Source organism: Lepisma saccharinum, chromosome 6 (genome assembly GCF_977018435.1).
Source record: "Lepisma saccharinum chromosome 6, izLepSacc3.1, whole genome shotgun sequence".
NCBI classification, from domain to species: Eukaryota; Metazoa; Arthropoda; class Insecta; order Zygentoma; family Lepismatidae; genus Lepisma; species Lepisma saccharinum.
The window spans coordinates 3,174,527-3,195,313 of record NC_139234.1 but is presented as its reverse complement, the minus strand read 5'-3'; the positions used below and the strand labels follow the sequence as shown (position 1 = coordinate 3,195,313).

Below are 20,787 nucleotides of genomic sequence, written 5' to 3'. Positions count from 1 at the left end.
AGTATCATCAATTTCATCATATCACTCATCCCCATCTTCGGAAAATTAGCCAAAAGTGGCACAAAAAAGCGAAGAAAAAAAACCAAAATCATTACAGAAAAAATCAATTATCACTTCATTTCCATATAGCATCTTTTCTTTTGTGTCTTGGTGAACTGTTGATGGTACCGAGGCAATACCTACCCGGCCTCCGTGGTGGAGTGGTTAGCGCAACGATATATGTGGGGGGAGGGCTGTGGATATCACGGCGGTAGGTAGTGGCTCTGGGAACTTGATTCACTGCTTGAATCCTACAAGATACCAGATGAACTATTTTAAGACGGAAGGACTAATTCTGACAGTACTTTGTTCTTGTGGACTAATGGTCATTCTGATGTGGTATTTGAAAATTTTTCCACTGGCGTTAACTTCTCACGAAACATCACGATAAATTGTATGTAACATATACCCCCACCTTTCCCAGTAGTGTTGCTCACGGGACGGGATATGTCCCGTCTCGTCTCTTGTCTCGTCTCGTTTTCGAGACGAGACACGAGACGGGACAAGCCTTTTGAAATTCGAGACGGGACGAGACGGAATGCCTTTCTCGTCTCGTTTTCGAGACGAGACACGAGACGGGACGGGACGGCTTTTGAAAAGTCTCGTCTCGTCTCGAATGTCTCGAAAAAATAAAAGCAAAATATTTAATCAGTTGCAAATACTTGTTTGCTTGGAAAAAGGTATTTCAATTAGAAACGTTGATAAGCGCGTGTTAAGTCAAAAGAAGACTATTCTAGAGAGAGGAATGAATGAAAGAATACCTAAACTTATTTTCAATACTCTTTCGAAACACAGGGTTACTCCCCATTTTTATTTTTCAATTCATTCCAGGTTAATAATTTTATGTTACGATAGTACTCCAGATACTAATATAATTCTGAATAACATCAAGTAAAAGGGCAGGTAGAGAAGGTGTAAGGAGGGGCCAAAAATCGTGGAATGTCTGCGTCCGAGGTTTATCTTGTAAAAATAGTCTCAGCTCTATAGGTTGGAAAGATAAACGGACCGACGGATAGGGTTTATTATTATTATTTATTTTTTACATCTAAGGATGTACAGAAGTGAATGTTATTAGGAAGTAGGAAAAACATTGTGGGAAACATGGCAGTACAAATTGATAAGGAGTTGTTGGGAAAGTTATTAAGGAGTTCAAGATATTAGCAAGTCTAAGAGAAAGAGATAATTAGGGACAAATAATCTTGCATTATCCCACTCCGAACAGCTGAGAGCTAAAGAGGAGGAGAAAATACGGGAAATTTGTAAATAACTAATTTGGTGATTTTAGTGTTTACAGGGAACCATGACAAGATTTTACCACGTGATTATTTGCACGGGTTGCGAAATTTTTAGAATGTTATGGAAATTTCGGAAATTTCTTTGTTGAGAAAATTCTTGTTGTTTCCCTCAGGCATTCTACAGGTGGTTGGATTCGATTTTTTTACGTCCGTTTGAAGATCATTTCCAATGCTTTTTTTTATTTATTTATTTCTTATTTAAGGAGAATACTATTCCTTGGATTGTAATAACGAAATACTGAGCCTGATATAGAATAGATTTCAAATGAAGGAAGTGCACTAAGTTCTGTATAATCGTCGTAGAAGGAAACGTTGTTGTATGGGGACTCCCCGATGGTACAGTGGTAGCGTCGTCACCTTGTAATCAAGGGGTGCCGGGTTCGATACACGGTGAAGGAACATAGTGATTTGAATCCCACTTTAAAGTGTGGGTCCAGTCCCGATTAGCCTTTCTGTAAATCAGATGAAGGAATGTTGTAGCTGTTCTTTTTATTCTGTGAATTTAGCCTTCAAGTTTATGAGCAAAATACATGTAGTATCTACTGTCTACATTTTCAATCGTTACTAAACAAATTTCACAAAGTAGTTTTATCAAACTTCAGAGGGAAGCTGACACCAATGTCAGGGTGGCGGGAGCCTGTTTACGGCCAGGGTGTATTCCGAGACTATTTTTCGCCGTTCCTCACTGACAGAGGTTTCGCTTTGAACAATGGACACCGTTGCTTCAGGGGGTAAACACCAAACATAGGGGCGAGGTTGACCTGCAGTAGCGGGTAAGTGCCATAAATCCAGGCCTAAAGTAGGAATGAAGGTTGATGCAAGGGAGGGGCAATAAAAATTCTGTAATTTGCTTTGCTTGCTGACAGGAAGTTTTGCAGGAAAAGCTGAAAAGGAAAACGGCAGACTTTGAATGAAAGAGGGACAGTAAACACAAGTGCTTTGTATTATTCGCCGACATACAAGCTTCCATTTCGAAGTTGAGGCTATCAGTAGCGAAGTTATTAGAGGGTTGGAAGCAGTGACGACGCCCGAGGAGGCAAGGGGACGCCCCATGTCAGACACTTCGCCACTCCCCCCCCCGGGCCCTCCAACTGAAGTTAATTAAATATCGAATAATAAGAGAGTTCATTTATAAGAGTATGACGATTTTCACCTTTTCAAAGTGGTGTATTCTGCATGATATCACTTTCCTGCTTATAATACCAACTTGATTAACAAATATTAATTTGTTTAGTATATATATAGCTATGTGTATGTGACTTTCGTTCAAGATTCGAGCGCCGACCTGGGCATAGGTGATTTCTCATTCATTTATGTCCTGTAATAGCCGAGATTAATCTAAGTTTTAACCAGTCTTAAGAACTGGGAAAAAGTGTTGAATGTGGATGGTTTTAAAACATCACGAATATTTTCAGGACCACAAGACATCATCTGTAGTACGGGCAAATTATTCTAATCGTGGTTGTTAGTGACAACGCTAATTATTAAAAGACATTCAAAGTTGATTCAAGATTTGGTTGGTTGGTTGATTTGGTGTTTGAAGTCCACTTTATGCACAGTAAGGCTAATCGGGACTGGACTTATAGTTTAAAGTGCCTCCACTGGGTATCGAACCCAGGACGAAAGGTGATAGAAGAAACCCGACACTACATGTCAGTTGTTGTGGATTCATCGCGGTTTCTTACTATTCAGGGACTTGAATTTCGAGATGATGAGTCTGAGGAAACCGTAACAAAGGGAATTTCTTCGATACTCTTGAAGTTAATGAGGGGATATTATTTGGAAATATATTGAACGTGAACCTTAAAATGCAAATTACACTTAAAATTCGATTCAAAACATATCGCGGGGAGGTAAAGAATGCTTATTAGGATTTGCCACTCTTCAATCATTGGATGCAGGTTCGCTCTTTCTCGTACATATCAAAATCGAAGAACTTCTTCCCACGAACCCCATAGGTGCATGTAATTGTGTAGCACAGACATACGTTGGAGTGGTAGAGTAAGAGTAAGTAATGCCAGGGTCAGAATATTTCTTGAATTATGAGATAACTGTAACCTTTGTCTGATTTTTGTATCCTGTGATAACATTTCCCTGAAACTCCTCAGCGTTACGAAGATGGTTGTCCTTATAATCTTTGAAAAGGCTTGCTCGAAACAGGATGCTGGATGCAAACTGCCTCATTTGGCTGTTCTTGCCATTGAGAAGAAATGTCAAGTCCTGGACGTACCAAAGGTGGGCAATGTGTTCTCCAAAGCACATAGAGCAGAATTCTCCTACAGGAGAAGTGCCTGACATTGTTTCTAATACTTAAGAAGATTCATTTCTTCAAACGTCACGTTTATTTTCCAAGAAAATTAAACTCTTCCAAGCATTTTTTCGTCATTTATATTATTATCTTATAACTAAAATATTTATATCAGTAGTTTCATCTCAAGAAAGACGATGAATTATAAAATTATGAATGTCTTCCAATACTGAAGTAGGCCACTAGAGACAACGAAACTTATCAATAAAAAAGAATTAATGCCTTTATTAAAACGAATCATGTGGAGATAAACTCGTAATCGAGAAGTAAATTTAGGCAGTAAACGTCCACTCTAAATAAAAGACAAACACAAAACACCATACATGAATATAATAATAATAATAATTATAATTATAATAATAATTATTATTATAAGTATTATTATATATGTATATATATGTGTAGTGTTTTCGGGCGTTTTAATGTGACTGCCCCCTTACAATATTTTGTTGCCAGCCTTCCGCCCCCCCCCCCCCCCCCCAGTCACATTTCCCTGGCGCCGTCACTGGTTGGAAGTAAATTTATTAGGACGAGGAAAGTAACATTAGCTGTTGACAGTGTTGCACCAAAGGACGTGATGTGTGCTACTGTTTGTATAAATTATAGGAAATTTAAGCAAAAATTTATAATTGTTGAGACTTAAGAGCTGTTTCCTTCATTTGATCGTAGGAAGAGGTTTTCTGAGACAGAGTGGGATTATTTTACACATACATGAGAAAGGGTGGTTGTTTAAAGATAGAGACGTATTTTGCACATTTTTTAAAAGTTCAGATAAAACGAGAATTTAGCCTTACTCTTATGAAAAGAAATAACGCAGTACAGGGAAGAATAACTCTTCACATTTCTCGCACCTGGTGGGATGGAACCCACATGCACAAGAGTTTGGTTTGAGTTGCTGTTTTAAGTCCACTTTATGCACAGTAAGGCTAATCGGGACTGGACCTACAGTTTAAAGTGGGATCCGAACCACTTTTGCTTCCACCGGGTATCGAACCCGGGACCCCTTGATTACAAGGCAATGACGCTACCACTGCGCCATGGGGGAGGTCCCACATGCACAAGAGTATTGCAGGAAGTCTATGAACGAGGATGAAGAGGGATATGTGAAATTTGACTTAGCTGCGGGTGAATTAATGGGTTCTAATATTCTTAAGGTTGATATTTGGTTTCAAGTCCACTTGATTCACAAATAGGCTAAATCGCGAACCGACCTACAGTTTAAAGTGCGATCCGATCCACTTTGTGCCTCCATTGGGTATCGAACGCGGGGACCCTTGATTACAAAACCTCGACGTTATTACTACGTAATCGGGGAGGCACCCAATTTACACAAATATGTTGATTCCAATAACACGTTATATGTATAATCTGATAATGATGCACTTTTGGCGCATCTAAACATATTTTTTTCAACTATAGCATGTCTAAAAGAATCATTGAAGTTGGGATTTTTATAACTTCAGGAGGCACGGCTCTGTAAATGTGCGATATAAAATATATGCAGGTTTGCCTTCCATACGTGGTGGTTTTGTAACGTTTCTTCGCTTCGTACAACATACACTTTTGCAGGAACGTCTTCTTGCATCCTCCTGGAGCCTTGCTCTAGCTAAACAAAAATATATTTCTTTAGCATAATCGAGGTTTAATTTTTTATGCCGAACAAGGATTTTATTGCGATCATACGGCTTTGAATGACAGTATCAATGAAGATTTATGTACACTACTACTTATAATAATGAGAATAAAATATTAATCAGGAATTTATTTTTCGTCAAGTGGACTTAACATCCTTTTTTGTTATTTAGCAAATATTCAATTCATCACCTTTTTTGACATTAAACTTCTTGCCAAGACAGTTGTTTTTATGCAAATTTAGGCCATCTTAACTACACGTAAGCTAGATATTAGCTAATATTCGTGCTGTTATATTACTATTCTTCTACAATCTTTGTAACATTTCATGTAATAACAATAATAGAATTGATTAATTTACATATTCAAGTGAATAGACCTATGAATTATATTAATGTATTAATTTAAACATTTGCTTAATTGTTGTCGTTAATTTTATTATTATCATTTTTTCTGAAACACTTGGCTCGGACACCCTCCCCCGACATATATTTCTAGATACGTGCTTGCCGAAGGATAAATTAGATCAAGCGGTGGTGGTACCAGACTTAGAGGCTAAAGGAAAAACAAAGAAGTATGTGCGTCATAAGCTGAGCATAAGAAACAGCACAATATCACAAAGAAACACTTTTTGAAACTTATGTCATAGACGATGTTTAACAATATTAAGAACAATAAATCCTTTCTATTTGTAATATACTAAGTATTGAAATTTTAAATAGTCTTTTGTGTTCGTACTACACATTTAAAAACTTTTTTGTTGCTCCCGAGCGCCAAGCTTAGAATTTAAAGAAGAAATGTACATTTTCATAGTGCACGGAAGTTCGACATTCAGAAAGAAAGAAGGTCTAGTGGAAAACATTTCAAAACTTCCAAAGGTATAGCAGTAATGAAAAGAGCACTCTTGTATGGAAGCCAGAAAAACCACAAGGTAGATTTCATAAGGTACCTAAAAAAAGGTAAAGTGCTCCCCTGTGCATAGCACCACGCCATGAAGGCGTATAGGGGGTGTGGGGGTAACGCCCCACACTTTCTTGATCCGGTCATGAGTGGGGGTGATGTGATCAGCATCACGCCCCTGACCGCCTTTACCCCCCAGGGTTTCCCCCAGGTACCCAATGTTATTCGACGCTGGGTGGGCGCCGGGGCCGCTTCCAACCTTAGAAAAGTTCCCGGATTTGAACCGGCCGGGGATCGAACCCGGGACCTTTAGCATGGTAGTCAGACGCGTTACCGACTGATGGCCGCGTGCACCAACGCCGATTATTTCGAAGTTCAGATGAACGAGATCAATTTTAATCCACTCTAAATGAACTTGGTTTAAAGATTTGCATTGCACCAACGAAAAACGACGTTCACGAGATTCCGTTCAAATGATCCGAGATTAATTTGTAAGGCTATACCTGATTGTTTGGCTAAAACAAATGGCAATCAAGAACCCCACCGAGTAGTGTGATGTGTTAAAGTATCAACGTGTAGGAGAAGAAAGTAATTTCGGGCCTCAAATTTATCTGAATTTCAGAAATGTACTGATCAACCTTGTTGACGAGTACAAGGATGTAGTAGGGTGTAGATAAATAATAATCTTAAAAAAGAACTGACGGCGCAAGACAAAAGAATAAGGAGAAAGCATGGAACCTTCTTCTACGGGACTTCAATGCCTTACAAAATGCATTCGCGAGAGAACAGCGTACGCTGAACCTCGCCACTCAATAAAGATATTTTATTATTATTATTATTACTGTATTGTGGTAAGTATTTGAATTTTTCATTTCTTAATTTTCATATATTTATATTGTCGTGTCGTGTAAATAGCCAGTAACATGTATTTTCGTAAATTTATACAATCATATTTCCAACACCATGTAGCAATATCGTAACATTGCTCTGTTCTAATTTACCTTGCACTTGCACATGTTTTGTGTCTGGGATAGAAAGTACAGTATTTAGAAACATTTCGACTTTGCACCACAGAACCACAAATTATTATTATTATTTTGGCAGTTTTTAGATTACTTTACACATTTCTCGAATTATCAGCATTGTACAGCCAACATCTCTAGCGTTTGCACGCTCTCGATATCACTTTCTGCTCTTTTTATATTCAAAAACAACTGCCTGCAGTCGACGCGTCAGTATCGTGAACCAGGATCAGACACCAAAACGGTCGCGAATGGCCGATCAGAAGATAAACTCGTTTTGATGTTCCTAGATCGCGATCAAGTGTTGAACCGTCTTCGTGCAATGGAATTTATCAGTGATCCTTTCCCGATCCGAGTTTAAAATTTGATCTTCGTGCACACGGCCATGAGCCACCGAATCAGTAACCAACAAACTGCATTTTTAAAATTAATGTCCTCATGATTAACGAACCTTATTTATTCTCACCACGCAATGGGTAAAATATTTGGAGCTTTATCCCACTTTCCGGAAAAATATTTCGTGTTTCTGCTACTTTTGACTTTTGTTGGCATGATATCCCGGATCACTTTTACGAGACGAGACGAGACAAAACGAGACGGGACGAGACGAGACGGGACAAACGAATATTTTCGAGACGAGACACGAGACGAGACAGCATTTTCACGAGACGGGACGGGACAGACCAAAGTCTCGTCTCGTCTCGTGGGCAACACTATTTCCCAGGTACAAAATTTAGCAACCCGAAGGGGAAATTTCTCCTTATGTCCCTTTCAAATCCCACCCTGGGAGGAAGATTATACGCATGGAGTTGCCGAACATCGTTGGATGATGCATTTCGAATATAATACAAATTAACAAAAATGAAACTAATAATATTGCTGTTTATGCTGGGCTAATTGAGTCATGTGCCATAAGAAGATCACGGGAGAAATGTAGAATAGTCAATGGTAAGAATAGTTCTAAGACCTACCATTTATTAGTTCGTGAAATCACTCGTAGAAATTCCACTTTATGCACAGGCAAGCTTATCGGGATTGGACCTTCAGTTTAAGGTAGGATCGTAACCACTTCCGGAACCTCTGGATTACCACTACGCCATCGGTTATGTAATATGGTTCGGCAAAATGAATTTGTACTGTGGTCGGACTATGCTAAAATACCCGGAACGACACGAGAGCTCTTTCGGATTTGCTGTGAACAAGGAACACATAATTTTATAGAAACCTCTAGACTTCTGGCAAGGATATTCCGCAATCCCCTTCCTTGCATTTCGGCGCGTGACGGATCGGGCGCTTTAGTGACAATAAGAACGCGTTATAAAACCAGAGGTCACAGCTTCTGCCGCGATTTACCCAAGAGGCAGAGAAAACGATGAAAAATAATAAAAATGGAACTAGAAGAGGCAAAACAGACACCACAGTTTACAAATTGTATCTGCCAAAAAGAAAAAAAAACGGACTCTTTGAGTCAGTGTTTCTTTCAGGCACCGCACCCCCGGAGTGAATCTCCCCTCCCCGGACAAAATTGTACAACAAAATCAAAGTATAAAACTTTTCTACTGCCGTTGTTTCCCTCGCATCGGACCGCATTAATTTGTGTGGCGATTATTTTTGCCTTTATATTTTCCTCTGGAAATAACAACGCCCACACTTGTCCAATCTTACAGAAGTTCTTGCTGACCTCAAGTCCTACACATTTTTTTTTTGTCAAGTCGATACTTGATAATGTAATATATACAGAAGCTGACAATTCATTGTTGAAAATCTTAGAAGCTGACGTGGGATATTGCGGGTTGAAAAAACTCTGTGAAGTCCTTCTAACCATTCCCCTAACAACAGCGGGCGTAGAAAGGTTCTTTCAGTGCTATGAATAGGATACTAGCTAGGACAAGAAGTAGAATGCTATCAGGAACTTTAATGCATTGCATGATAATAGTAATTGAGGGACCTAAGATTCCAACTGATGATTTTCTGGAGAAAACAGTAGATCTATATGCCACGAAGAAAGCTCGCAGGATAAGGTTCCTGTAAATTCTTCATGCCATCTTAAACTTTGCATGATGTGTTCTTTTGAGTTTAATAATTGTAATATTTTTCATAGTTCATAGTTTTTTTTGATGATAAAATGTAAAAGTAGGTGATGTTTTGTAATATACTATTTACTATTGTAATGCTAATTGCACAACATAATATTTGTAAATGTTAGACAACAGACTAATGAAAAGAAACAGAGAAATAAAAAGAAAAATCTATGTCTTTCCACATTGAATTACTAAGTACACTTAGGCCACCGCATCCTACTTTATTTTTGTTACTGTACGTCATTTCCCGCTCAGCGTCAAGTTCATTGACGAACCACAAACGACCACTGGTAATTCTCAATGTTGAATCGCAGATGAGAATCACAACGCCCTCCCGGTTCTTTGGAATGCCCCCCCGGAGCAAATTTTCTGAAAGAAACACTGCTTCGAGTGATTTCAATTAATGAATTTAAAATTTTGGGTGCGTCCTCTTAGGCTCTTCTGCACCCGTCACATTATGCTGGGCCCAACTCCTTACCTCTTCTAAAATATTACTAATGACACAACTGTAATATCGTAGACTAAAGTATTCTGACTTCAGTTGATAGCTGAGGCTGTAAAGGGACACCCAGCACAAACAAGAACAACGCACACAGTCCTATGAAGATTATACTGGCCGTAGGTTCAGACGCCAGAGCCTCGTTAGTCTTCGAAAGGTTTGAGGGCAAAGAACAAGTCCGACGTCCATGAAAATGATCTACCTCTGCAGCCCACTGAGATCCGGCAGCAAAAAGCGATGTTTTAAGTCTACGTCGAATCTTGCAGTGTAATTTACCACATGGACACTTTCCCCCTATATTTTCCAGTTATTAGACACCATATTTTAAAATTACCCGTTTCTCTCTTGTTATATGGAAATGAGCGAAAACATGGGGGGTGTGCAATCGATGAAATTTATATTCCTTTGTCGTGATCTTTCGCCGTAAAATTTGTTACAGTGGCTGTAAAATATTATTAACGGCTTGTCTCGTAAAACATAATTTATCTCACCGAGTGTATGTGGAAGATTGTAAATTGCATTGCAGGCATAAACACTGTTATCTTCAGAGTTAATCCTTTTCCAACTCCAGGGGTGGGCGGCTCGATCCAAAATTATCGGAAATCGCCATCCACCGAGGATTCTTTCGAGCTTCGGATTCCAGGTTTTGCCAAGCCGATCTACCAATTGTGGTACAGTTCGAATGTGAGATTAGTGAACTATAGTTCAAATCACAAACCCTGACACCTTCTGTAAACAAAACCACCTGCATGCAGAAAGCATTGCAAACTCATAGAAGTAAAATAATCCACACGAAAATCCAGCGTTGTTACAGGATTCATTACGTAAGGTAAAACAATGGCAAATTTGTAGTATGGGATACGCTGCCGCAAATGACGTCTCACTTTAAACCCAATGCTCTTTCTTTTTTTATACTTATTGCTTCACCTTTATGGTTAACTCTTTGCACCAGTAATCATTTCCCATAAATTTGGCTTCTTTCTTTGAATATATTTTACTTGCATTTTTTAGACAAAATGATATAACATGGTAATGTATATTTCTAAGGTTTGATATAGATAGGAGTGTATTTGAAATTTGTTTGTACATTTTATGTAAATTGTATCTTATGTAAATAAAATATACAGGGTGTTGCAAAATACCTGTTACAACGCTTGGGAGGTGATTCGACAAGTAAAAACAAGGAAAAAATGCCATGTGAAAAAATGTCGAAATCGGCACCGTTTGCGAGTGACAGGCGTGCGAAAATCGCCTCACACCATGTTTAAAGCACAATAACTCAAGAAGGAAGAAAGATATCAATGTCGGATTAAAAGAATACAAAGAAAGTCGTGCCTGACGAATACAATGGTGCATCAATTGAGGCCCAGTGTAAATTGCGCAAGGGGACTCTCAAAGAAAGTGGGGAATCCCCTGATGGAAAATACAAGAAATTTACTACTATCTTCTACATAATGTTGAGATCGGAATGTAGCCAGTAAAAAATGGTGACGTATATCCACATGTCCCACTATTGCTGGGACACCGTCCCACACCCAGGAAATAGGAAAAAAACTCGCAAATCTCCTGTTGTACAAGGTTCACATTGCGGTTCGAAGAAGAAAAGAAACCAATTTGTCGCATGTCTCACTACTGCTGGGACACCATCCCAAATGGAAAAAAATACGGGAAAATCGTAAAAAAAAAAAAACGTTTTCAATCCGTTAATGTTAACACACTACTTTGCAGTACGAAAAACGAAAGTTAAACAATGGCCACATGTCGTCAGGCTGTACATACGTATACTACAAGATAGCTCCCAAAAGAAAGTGGGTAATCCTCGAAGAAATGAAGACGGAGAATGGCGAGAAAACGCACATAATGGCATGTAACATTTCCAGGCACAGCACATCTGGAAGGGATTCCACTGAGAAGCGCACAACCTCCGCACATGCAGATCGACGGTATGAAGTACAGCGATATCCAGCATCTTCACTCGCACCTTTCACTAAAAGACACTATGCGGTGCTGATAGGGGCTCACAAACACCGGTATACTCAGAGACTTTGTTGAAAATGTCCGCCATTGACTTCAAGACAAAGTTGGCATTGGCGAAGCACTGATTGTCTGGTACGCGCAAATACCTCTGGCATGTCACCAATTGTCCCACCCGCGGCATTAACACGAGCTACGAGATCCTCAGCACTTTCCACAGGGGTTTCATACATGAGCCTTTTCATTTCTCCCCACACAAAGAAATCCAGTGGTGTGAGGTCGGGGGAACGAGGTGGCCACGGTAAAGGTCCACCCCTGCCAATCCAACGATCGCCGAAAATATCCTTGAGTAAGGCCCTGGCTCCTCGGTCGAAATGTGCGGGGGCGCCGTCGTGTTGAAACCAGATACGTTGTCTACCTGCCAGTGGCACGTTTTCCAAAATTTCAGGTAATACGTCATGTAGAAACACCCGATAATTCCCAGCACACAAAGTAGAGGGCAAAATGTACGGGCCTATCAAGTGGTCACCTACTACGCCACACCACACATTCACTGCGAACCTATGTTGATGATGACGCACAATGATTGCATGCGGATTGTCCATATCCCAGACGTGGCTGTTGTGGCTATTGAACATGCCGCCCCTGGTGAATATTGCCTCATCGATCCACAAAACTCTTGTTGGGAAATCTGCAATTGCAAGAGTTTGTTGCACGTACCATTGGCAGAAATCCATGCGTAGGGGAAAGTCCGTGGGCAGTATGTGGTGCACCTTATGCAATTTGTATGGGTGCAATCTCTCCTCCTGAAGAACGCGGAACACATTGCTATGGTGGGTTTGTTGAGTACGAGCAATGACACGTGTGCTGGTGTCAGGACGGTCTCGTATCGCGTCCAACACGTCCTCTTCAAATTGCACAGTGCGCACAGTGTGAGGTCTTCCACAATCCCACCTACGGGGTAGTAGAGTTCCAGTTTCACAGAGTCAAGCATCAAGTCTTTGAAAGAGTGCATGTGCTGGTAACCGCCTATTGAGAAAACGTTCGTGATACGAACGCCGTGCTTCACGGCTGTTTCGGTTTGCCTCTCCATAAACAAGATGCATATCAGCAAGCTCGTGGGTAGAGTACTCCACCATTGTCCTGTTCGAGAACTGCCCAGCAACAGGGGCACTTTCCCTCCGAGTGACGGATCACAACTACCGTGATTAGCACCCACGTAATGTCACACAAGTGTCCACGCAGTTGTTTCAAACCGAGAAAGAACACGGGAATACGTACTCTAGTACGTACAATATTCCTTGGCGCAATTCAACCATACACACACGCCAGACTAAACTCCACGCTGCGAGACGCAGAACAAGACAGGAAAAACAACGGTCGACTACACTCTCTACGTAGTATCCACCAACACTAATACGTAACAGGTGACCTACAGTCACAGCGCCTCTAGTGGGGCTTTCTGTATCAATTAGCTGAAATCAATCTGAGCGTAATTTGACGGCATAGCGTCATTTTCGAGTGAATTTCCTATTTCCAGGAGTGTGGGACGGTGTCCCAGCAGTAGTGGGACATGTGGACATACGTCGTCATTTTTTACTGCCTACATTCCGATCTCAACATTATGTAGAAAATAGTAGTAAATTTCTTGTATTTTCCATCAGGGGATTCCCCACTTTCTTTGAGAGTCCCCTTGCGCAATTTACACTGGGCCTCAATTGATGCACCATTGTATTCGTCAGGCACGACTTTCTTTGTATTCTTTTAATCCGACATTGATATCTTTCTTCCTTCTTGAGTTATTGTGCTTTAAACATGGTGTGAGGCGATTTTCGCACGCCTGTCACTCGCAAACGGTGCCGATTTCGACATTTTTTCACATGGCATTTTTTCCTTGTTTTTACTTGTCGAATCACCTCCCAAGCGTTGTAACAGGTATTTTGCAACACCCTGTATAATGGGCATAAACAGCCATATGCATTGCTGTAAGTCCAATAAATATATTGATGATGATCAAAACAAGACAAAAAGGTCGTAAATTTATTGCGGTTGGAAACTTTGACAAGCATCCTAATAACGATTTTTGTTCCGCCAAATATAGTGCACTTCGTTAAAATAACTTGGTGACATGGCAAGGCAAGATAAGTGTGAACATTTTGTCGTAATATAACTTTCAATGAGCTTAGAGATGTGTGTACTTAATGATATTTTATAACATTGGTTATTTTCTAAAAATAATCATGTGAACAGCAAGGAAGTAGTGCAACTTAGTAATATTGCCTGACTTAGCCTTAGAAAAATAACATGCCGACTTCTATGCGTGAGGGAAAGTCTCCGTTTTTCCGAGCTTGTTTTCAAAACACCAGCAAGGGCAGCCTTTGAAAAGGGGTGAGAAACAGATTCTACTCAATATTTATGTAACGTTCTGTCAGTAGTATCCTGAGAAACCAGTAAATGAAGTGCTTAAGTTGGTATCGCAGTGCAGTGGTGTGTCAGTGTCTGCCGTTTTAAGGGTTATGAAAGAAAGAATGGCCGGGAGAGTAACAATGTATGCGGCTGCATATTCGTCTGATGTTTTGAGAACGGGTTCTCACATTCAGAGGCTCTTATATAAAATGAATAGGTGCGGCGAACTATGAGTGTAACAGCAGATGATTGCGGTCATGGATCAGCTGACGCGGAGTGATACATCGAATTGGTGAGACCGTTTGTTTACAGAAGGTCTCAGGGATGGTGATTTAGACCTTAGGTCTGGATTCCGGAATTTGCTGAGTCGACTACCGATTCTTATTTTCACCGAACATGATCTCGAGTTCTGGATTTGCCGAGGATCGAAGCATCGATCTTTGCATTCGCCGAACAGAGTTTCGATTCTAGGATTCGCAGAGCGGAATTTCGATTCTTGGGCACGTTGAGCGAATACTATAGAATCGCTTCATCATTGCTTGATTTTAGCACAACAACGGCATGTTTGGAAATTTGAAAGGAACACGATGTCTCGATTCCAGAATTCGTTGAACGTAGCCTCGATTCCTGGCGAGCGATACCTCGATTCTTGCATTCGCCGAACTCTGTTGTATTCGTGGATTCATTCTGCAGCGTATCTTCTAGCCCGTGCAACGTTTGTAGATTGTAGGGAGGGTACCGAGACGAGACAAATCTTGGCCTAGTCTAGAAAATAGAAAAAACGAGACCGAAAAACTCTTGACACTTGAGACCTGGTTGAACTTAGTGTATATGTGGAAAGAGGTAATACTAAATTTAAATTATATGTGACTTAAGATATACGAAGCAGATACCTGCCAGATTATAAATAGGTAGATCATATATTTCGTTACTCCGTTAGTGATATGGGTGAACCATTGTAACGTGGTTGCATTTATTCAGCATATAATTATGATTTTCGAGGGTTCGTTGAGTCGAAACGAGGTGTCATAGAAAACGTTCAGAAAAAATGCTTGCCTTAGTGATCTCTATATGATGCAAATCTGTACAGTGACACACTGTATATTGATTATACTAGATATGTCGAAACGAGCACGAGATTTGTGTTTATAAACCGAGTCCGAGAACGAGACATGCATTTTTAACTCGAGACAAAAGAGAACAATGCATTGTTGCCAAGCTATCTCTCGACAATTGAAAATGACTTATTCCACCTCAAATTTAGTTTTTGCTTACTAATGTGTATACGTATACGTGCGGCCTATTCTAATGTTTTGTTCCCTTTTTCAGTGTTAGAAGTGTGATGCACAAATATTTGGAGAAAAAAGGCGAAGTGAACTTCGACAAGATCTTCAATCAAATGCTAGGTAAGTACAGGCGATTGTCTCTTCCAGCTAGCTAGTGATGTTAGAGAAATCACAGAAATGTGATTCATTTACACAACAAACTGTGAATAACTGTTATTTCTCCTTTACCTTCTCTTCTCAGAAGTCACAGATAGCAAGCAAAATTAGAATTCACAGTTATAAATGAAACCGTGATTTCATTGTCGTTGGTCTTCTCATATAGTGTCATATTGAAGGAAGACAAAATGAAAGAACTTTACAGAGCAGAAGCTTTTTCAGTTCTCTTTTGAGCTCTGATCCCAAAGCATTCCGAAACCTAATTGAAACCTTGTTTCTCTAGGCAATACTCAACATTTGTAATCATAGAAACAACTGTGATTATCAAGTAGCAATCACAGTTTAACCTGTGATCAAGGAATCACGTATTTTACCGTCACTAATTCCAACTTCTCTTGCTGCATCTGTTAGCATGTGCATTTATTTTTGCCTTCGTCGGGATATATTTCAGCAATCAAACAACCTCATCGCTTGAAGGTTCAAAATAAGCAATGATCGGATATTTAAAACGCTCATGTTTAATTCAGCAGAGGCGATAGTGCTGAAACCTTGTGGTTGAATTTCCAAATTCGGTCTCCTCAGAACTGGAATGTTCACGCACCTTCCTTTAGCGGAGTGTGCGCAGAGAAATCACGGAGATGAAGCTGTCAGTCGCGGAATTGCGACTCGTAATTGAATTGTTTAGATTGATTATTGCAGTTTATTTCCTTGAATGACGTCATTTGAGATTCCTACGCTCGAGCTAATTCTGAATCATGGCAAAAAGTAATGTCGTTCAAGCCTGGGCGCGTAAAGGCGTGACAGAGACAGCGAAAGGGTTAGTTGTTGGCGGGAAATGACGTGGTTTTGGAGAAATACATGTAATTGTTCAGTGAACTGGGCACGCTTCGTATAAATAAGTAACTTAAAAGATATATTAATTTTATCAAAGAAGTTACGCTTCATTGGCGCAGTGGTAGCGTCATTGCCTTGTAATCACGGGGTCCCGGGTTCGATACCCGGTGGAGGCACAAGTGGTTCGGATCCCACTTTAAACTGTAGGTCCAGTCCCGATTAGCCATACTGTGCATAAAGTGGACTTAAAACACCAACTCAACCCAACCCAAGTTACGCTTCATGAACTAACTATAAGCTGCTCGCACCTCAGATGGGAAAACTTGCAACAGCAAGTATGAACTTATTTGCGTGTCACATAGCTTAAAGTTATAGATGTTCATTGGCAGCAATATTTTGTCTGCAATGCTAAAGAACAGATCGACAAATCAACGAACAACAGATATGGTTTTCACAGGAAGGAAAGCACAGGTAGTGTCAATCGCATGTCATTGAATGACCATGGCTTTGTGGGGTATGCATCGTTCTTCAGTTTTCCAGAGGTAGGAATCTAACGGTGTTAAATTGCGAGATGTGGGTGGTTATTTGATACTTCTTACATTGCTCACCTCTGCCACTTTCGGTACGCCTGGTGGGCTGTGTTGGAAGTAAAGACAACAATGCCTACACACACACACACACACTCAATGTAGATATTGCAGCTTCAAGTACAAAAAGTCCAGTCGAGTTATGTTTATTAGTTTCTCTGTTATTAACATTCAAAGAGTGTAAACACTATTTTGGGACACACTGTCTGAAATGCTGCTTTCTTTTTTTAAAAATTTAAAGCTATCCCGTGTGCATTGCACTATGCCATGAAGGCACCTAGGGGTGTGGAGGTGACGTGATGAGCATCACGGTCCGGCCGCCTTCCCCAATCAAGGTTTTCCCCTGGGGATTCGTTGATAAGAGACCCAGTCAGCCCTGCAACCGCTTTATGCAAGGACAGTGTTGAAAAAGAGAAGCCCACCACAGACGACCACCCCAGCAGTGTTGTCACATGCGAAAGTGAGACGTTTCAAAACCGGTATGGGACTTATTACGGTCACTGGCCCACGATAGTAATGAAGTGCAATAGGCACTTGAAACTTGTAAAGCAGGGACGGAGATTGGCGCACAAAATAATGCAAATAGACAAAAAGACACCAAAATAGACAGCGAGCAGTCGCTTGCGCTCCTTTTTGCTTTGGATTTTTTTAATGTTTTACTAGTCCTACACAAGGTTTTAGAGTTGTTACGCCGGTGTCTGCATTGCCGAATTGTGCGCGACCGGTACTCGTATCTTCTGGCCACCGACGATCTCCTCGTTCAGTGTGCAGTGGCTTTTACCCGTGTCGAGCAGCTATCTCGTTAAGAACTAAGTCGCTAGATTCAGTGACCAAGCCCACCAACTGACCTTCGGGCCTCATTGCGTGCCTTGAATCGCCGACCCGAGACCTGTCATTCGATTAACACCCCCCTCCCCCTTCTCGAGACTGCGTATTGCAAAGCGGGGATTACCGGCGTCACACCAAAACTAAAACGTAACCCCAAGGTCAGTCATGCAATTGCTGATCTTATTGTTGAGGTATTTTCTTACTTGTCTTGCACATCATTCCTCTTTGTCTTACGAGTGACTTTGCGTATATCATCATCACTAATCGCTCCGTATGCATGGGTCTCGGCTTCGAATCCCGGAATATGGCCTCCCCGATGGCGCAGTGGTAGCGTCGTCGCCTTATAATCAAGGGATCCCGGGGTCAGTACCCGGTGGAGGCACATAGTGGTTCGGATCCCACTTTAAACTGTAGGTCCAGTCCCGATTAGCCTTACTGTGCATAAAGTGGACTTAAAACACCAAGTCAATCAATCAATCGAATCCCGGAAAAGTAAAAGACGCCCGTGTTTCATTCAGATTTCGTATCATATGATCCAGATATTCAGGTTTTTTTGTCGACGGATCAAAGTACAGTATATTTTCCTTAGGTCCAGATTGAGTTTTGTATCCGCTGATTAAAATCTAGAGCTCGCACCCGCGATTCCAGATTGGAATTTGTGGATCGGGATTGGGCCATCAGTCTGAACTAGACGGATAGAAGACCTACACAAAATTATTAAAAAACTACAAACATTATAAGTGGAAGTCAAGCGCATTGAGTGCTGGACTCACGTTCTCGCCACTGGACAGTCACAGATTCAAGTCCTGGAGGGCGTGAGCAAAGTTCTTTGATTTAAATCATGTGATTTTTTTACATCAATTGTTGTTTTAAATCAGTTTCAGATTAAAGATATATAATTTATAGATTCGTGCACAAAAATAACTTATATATCTCAGAATGATATGCTGAAAGGACATTCAATTCGTTATCATTCAATGATATCATTGTTAGACCCGTAGATAATCTTACAATATTCAATGGCAAAGTATGGGAACAAAATGTGCGTCCTGTGAAGTTCATAGCCCAGAAAGTAGGAAAATGTAATATGGAAATTTAACTGTCACGCCAAATTTCTGTTGCTTCCCAACACAACTGTGGACAAAAATAACAAATGTGTTGTGTACACGAAATATCAATTACATTAAATTGTAAATTACGTCAATATCATTAAGCCCTAACTAAACATGGTAGCTGATAAAATTTAGCTCTCATTTCAACAAAGGAATAATAATAATAATAATAATAATAATAATAACGAAGTTCAGCTACAAAGACTGTAAAGAAAAAAATGTGTTAGCAGCATTATGGGAATTATTCCTTTTTTATTGCAAGTTAGTTACGGAGCCAATCTTCTGCCACCAGCAGTTTCTAAAACACCGTGAACGTAAATCTATACAGGGTGAGTCATAAGTCTCCATACAAATGGTGACTAATGTTTATTTTTCCTTTTCAGGCAGGTGTACTAATGAAAAAGAGATGCCACTAACGAAGGAAGAACGGATTGACATCGTTCTGTTGGCTGGGAGTGGTACGACCCGTCATGTAGCACGTACATTAAACGCAACCCACAGAACGCAGATAACCCATGACACCGTGACACCTGCGTTACCCTCCTTTCATCTGTTGCTGTCTTTGGTCTTCCAAGGCTGCTTTCGTCGGCGACGGAACCTGTCCTTCTGAATTTCTTGATACGTTTGGCCACGGTGTCATGGGTTATCTGCGTTCTGTGGGTTGCATTGAATGTATGTGCTACATGACGGGTGGTACCGCTCCCAGCCAACAGAATGATATCAATCCGTTCTTCCTTCGTTAGTGGCATCGCTTTTCATTGGTTCACCTGCCTGAAAAGGAAAAATAAACATAAGTCATCGTTTTCACAATTTGTATGGAGACTTATGACTCACCCTATATATAAAGTTAATCTGATCCGCAGCGTAATACTATGTAGCTAACTGTAGGAAACTACAGAAAAGTATAATCAGGAAAACCTTAAACACTGAAGAACAAATGTGTATATTTATACGTGCTGTGCTGAAAAACATACGAACAGCTTTATGCGCATTGTAAAAAATGACAAACTGTGATTTACACAGAAAAAAATATTTTTTAAATAAAAATCATGAGTTTTATCCATCTTTGGCTTCATCAATCTCTTCTAATCATCATCACAGCGATTAATCGAAAGGGGCAGAAAAGCTACGTAAGAGTAAGATAAATACATATATAAAATACAAACAATAATAAGCGAAAATACATTAATACACTGAAATGATGCGTTCTATAAATTGTAAGGAATTTTTTACTTCGCAAACAGAAGACGCCTTAAATAATATTTCTAGCCAGCTTATATTTCTAATGATGGAAATGATTATTTTTAAGCACTTCGTTTAATATCGTATACATAATCAGGGTGGAACACACCCGACCGACATCGATAAGGGTCCTGGAGATATTCGGATGAGGAATTCAAGAGCTGTCTCTCGACTGACAGTGATTGAGCGACAGAGCGAGTCTACTCCCAGATGCAACAGGGGACCGATCTCCCAGCTGTTGTTTGGTTATCACAAATCCGCGTTTACATTTCTGCTCGGCTTATAAAGAGACCGCGGGAAGTCTAGCTGTCTTAAATGCCGATTCGCCATGTGTCTTCCTTTCAACTCCCCACCCGCACCGCACATTATAGCCCTTGTGCCGCCTGCCCCTGTGGCATAGAGACTAGCGTCGAACACAGTGTTGCCAGGTGGCGTAGGATCCAATCCTATTTAATGCTTTAAATATTTTATTTCGGTTCATCATTCATCCTCATCGTCACGTTTAACATAGGTAGATAGAAGAACGATGTAGAGAAACCAAAATAGAAATGGTCTGTTTACCTCAAGTAAAGAGCCACGATAGCTC

At 40.4% G+C, this 20,787-nt stretch overlaps 1 protein-coding gene across 1 annotated transcript in view; it reads left to right on the top strand.

The window, feature by feature from the left end:
• Positions 1 to 20,787, top strand: part of Gprk1 (G protein-coupled receptor kinase 1) — a 292,624-nt gene that overhangs the window by 26,296 nt on the left and 245,541 nt on the right. The window contains exon 2 of the mRNA XM_083123371.1: positions 15,486 to 15,562. Coding sequence (XP_082979497.1) covers positions 15,486 to 15,562 — 77 coding nt within the window. The remainder of the gene's footprint in view (positions 1 to 15,485; positions 15,563 to 20,787) is intronic.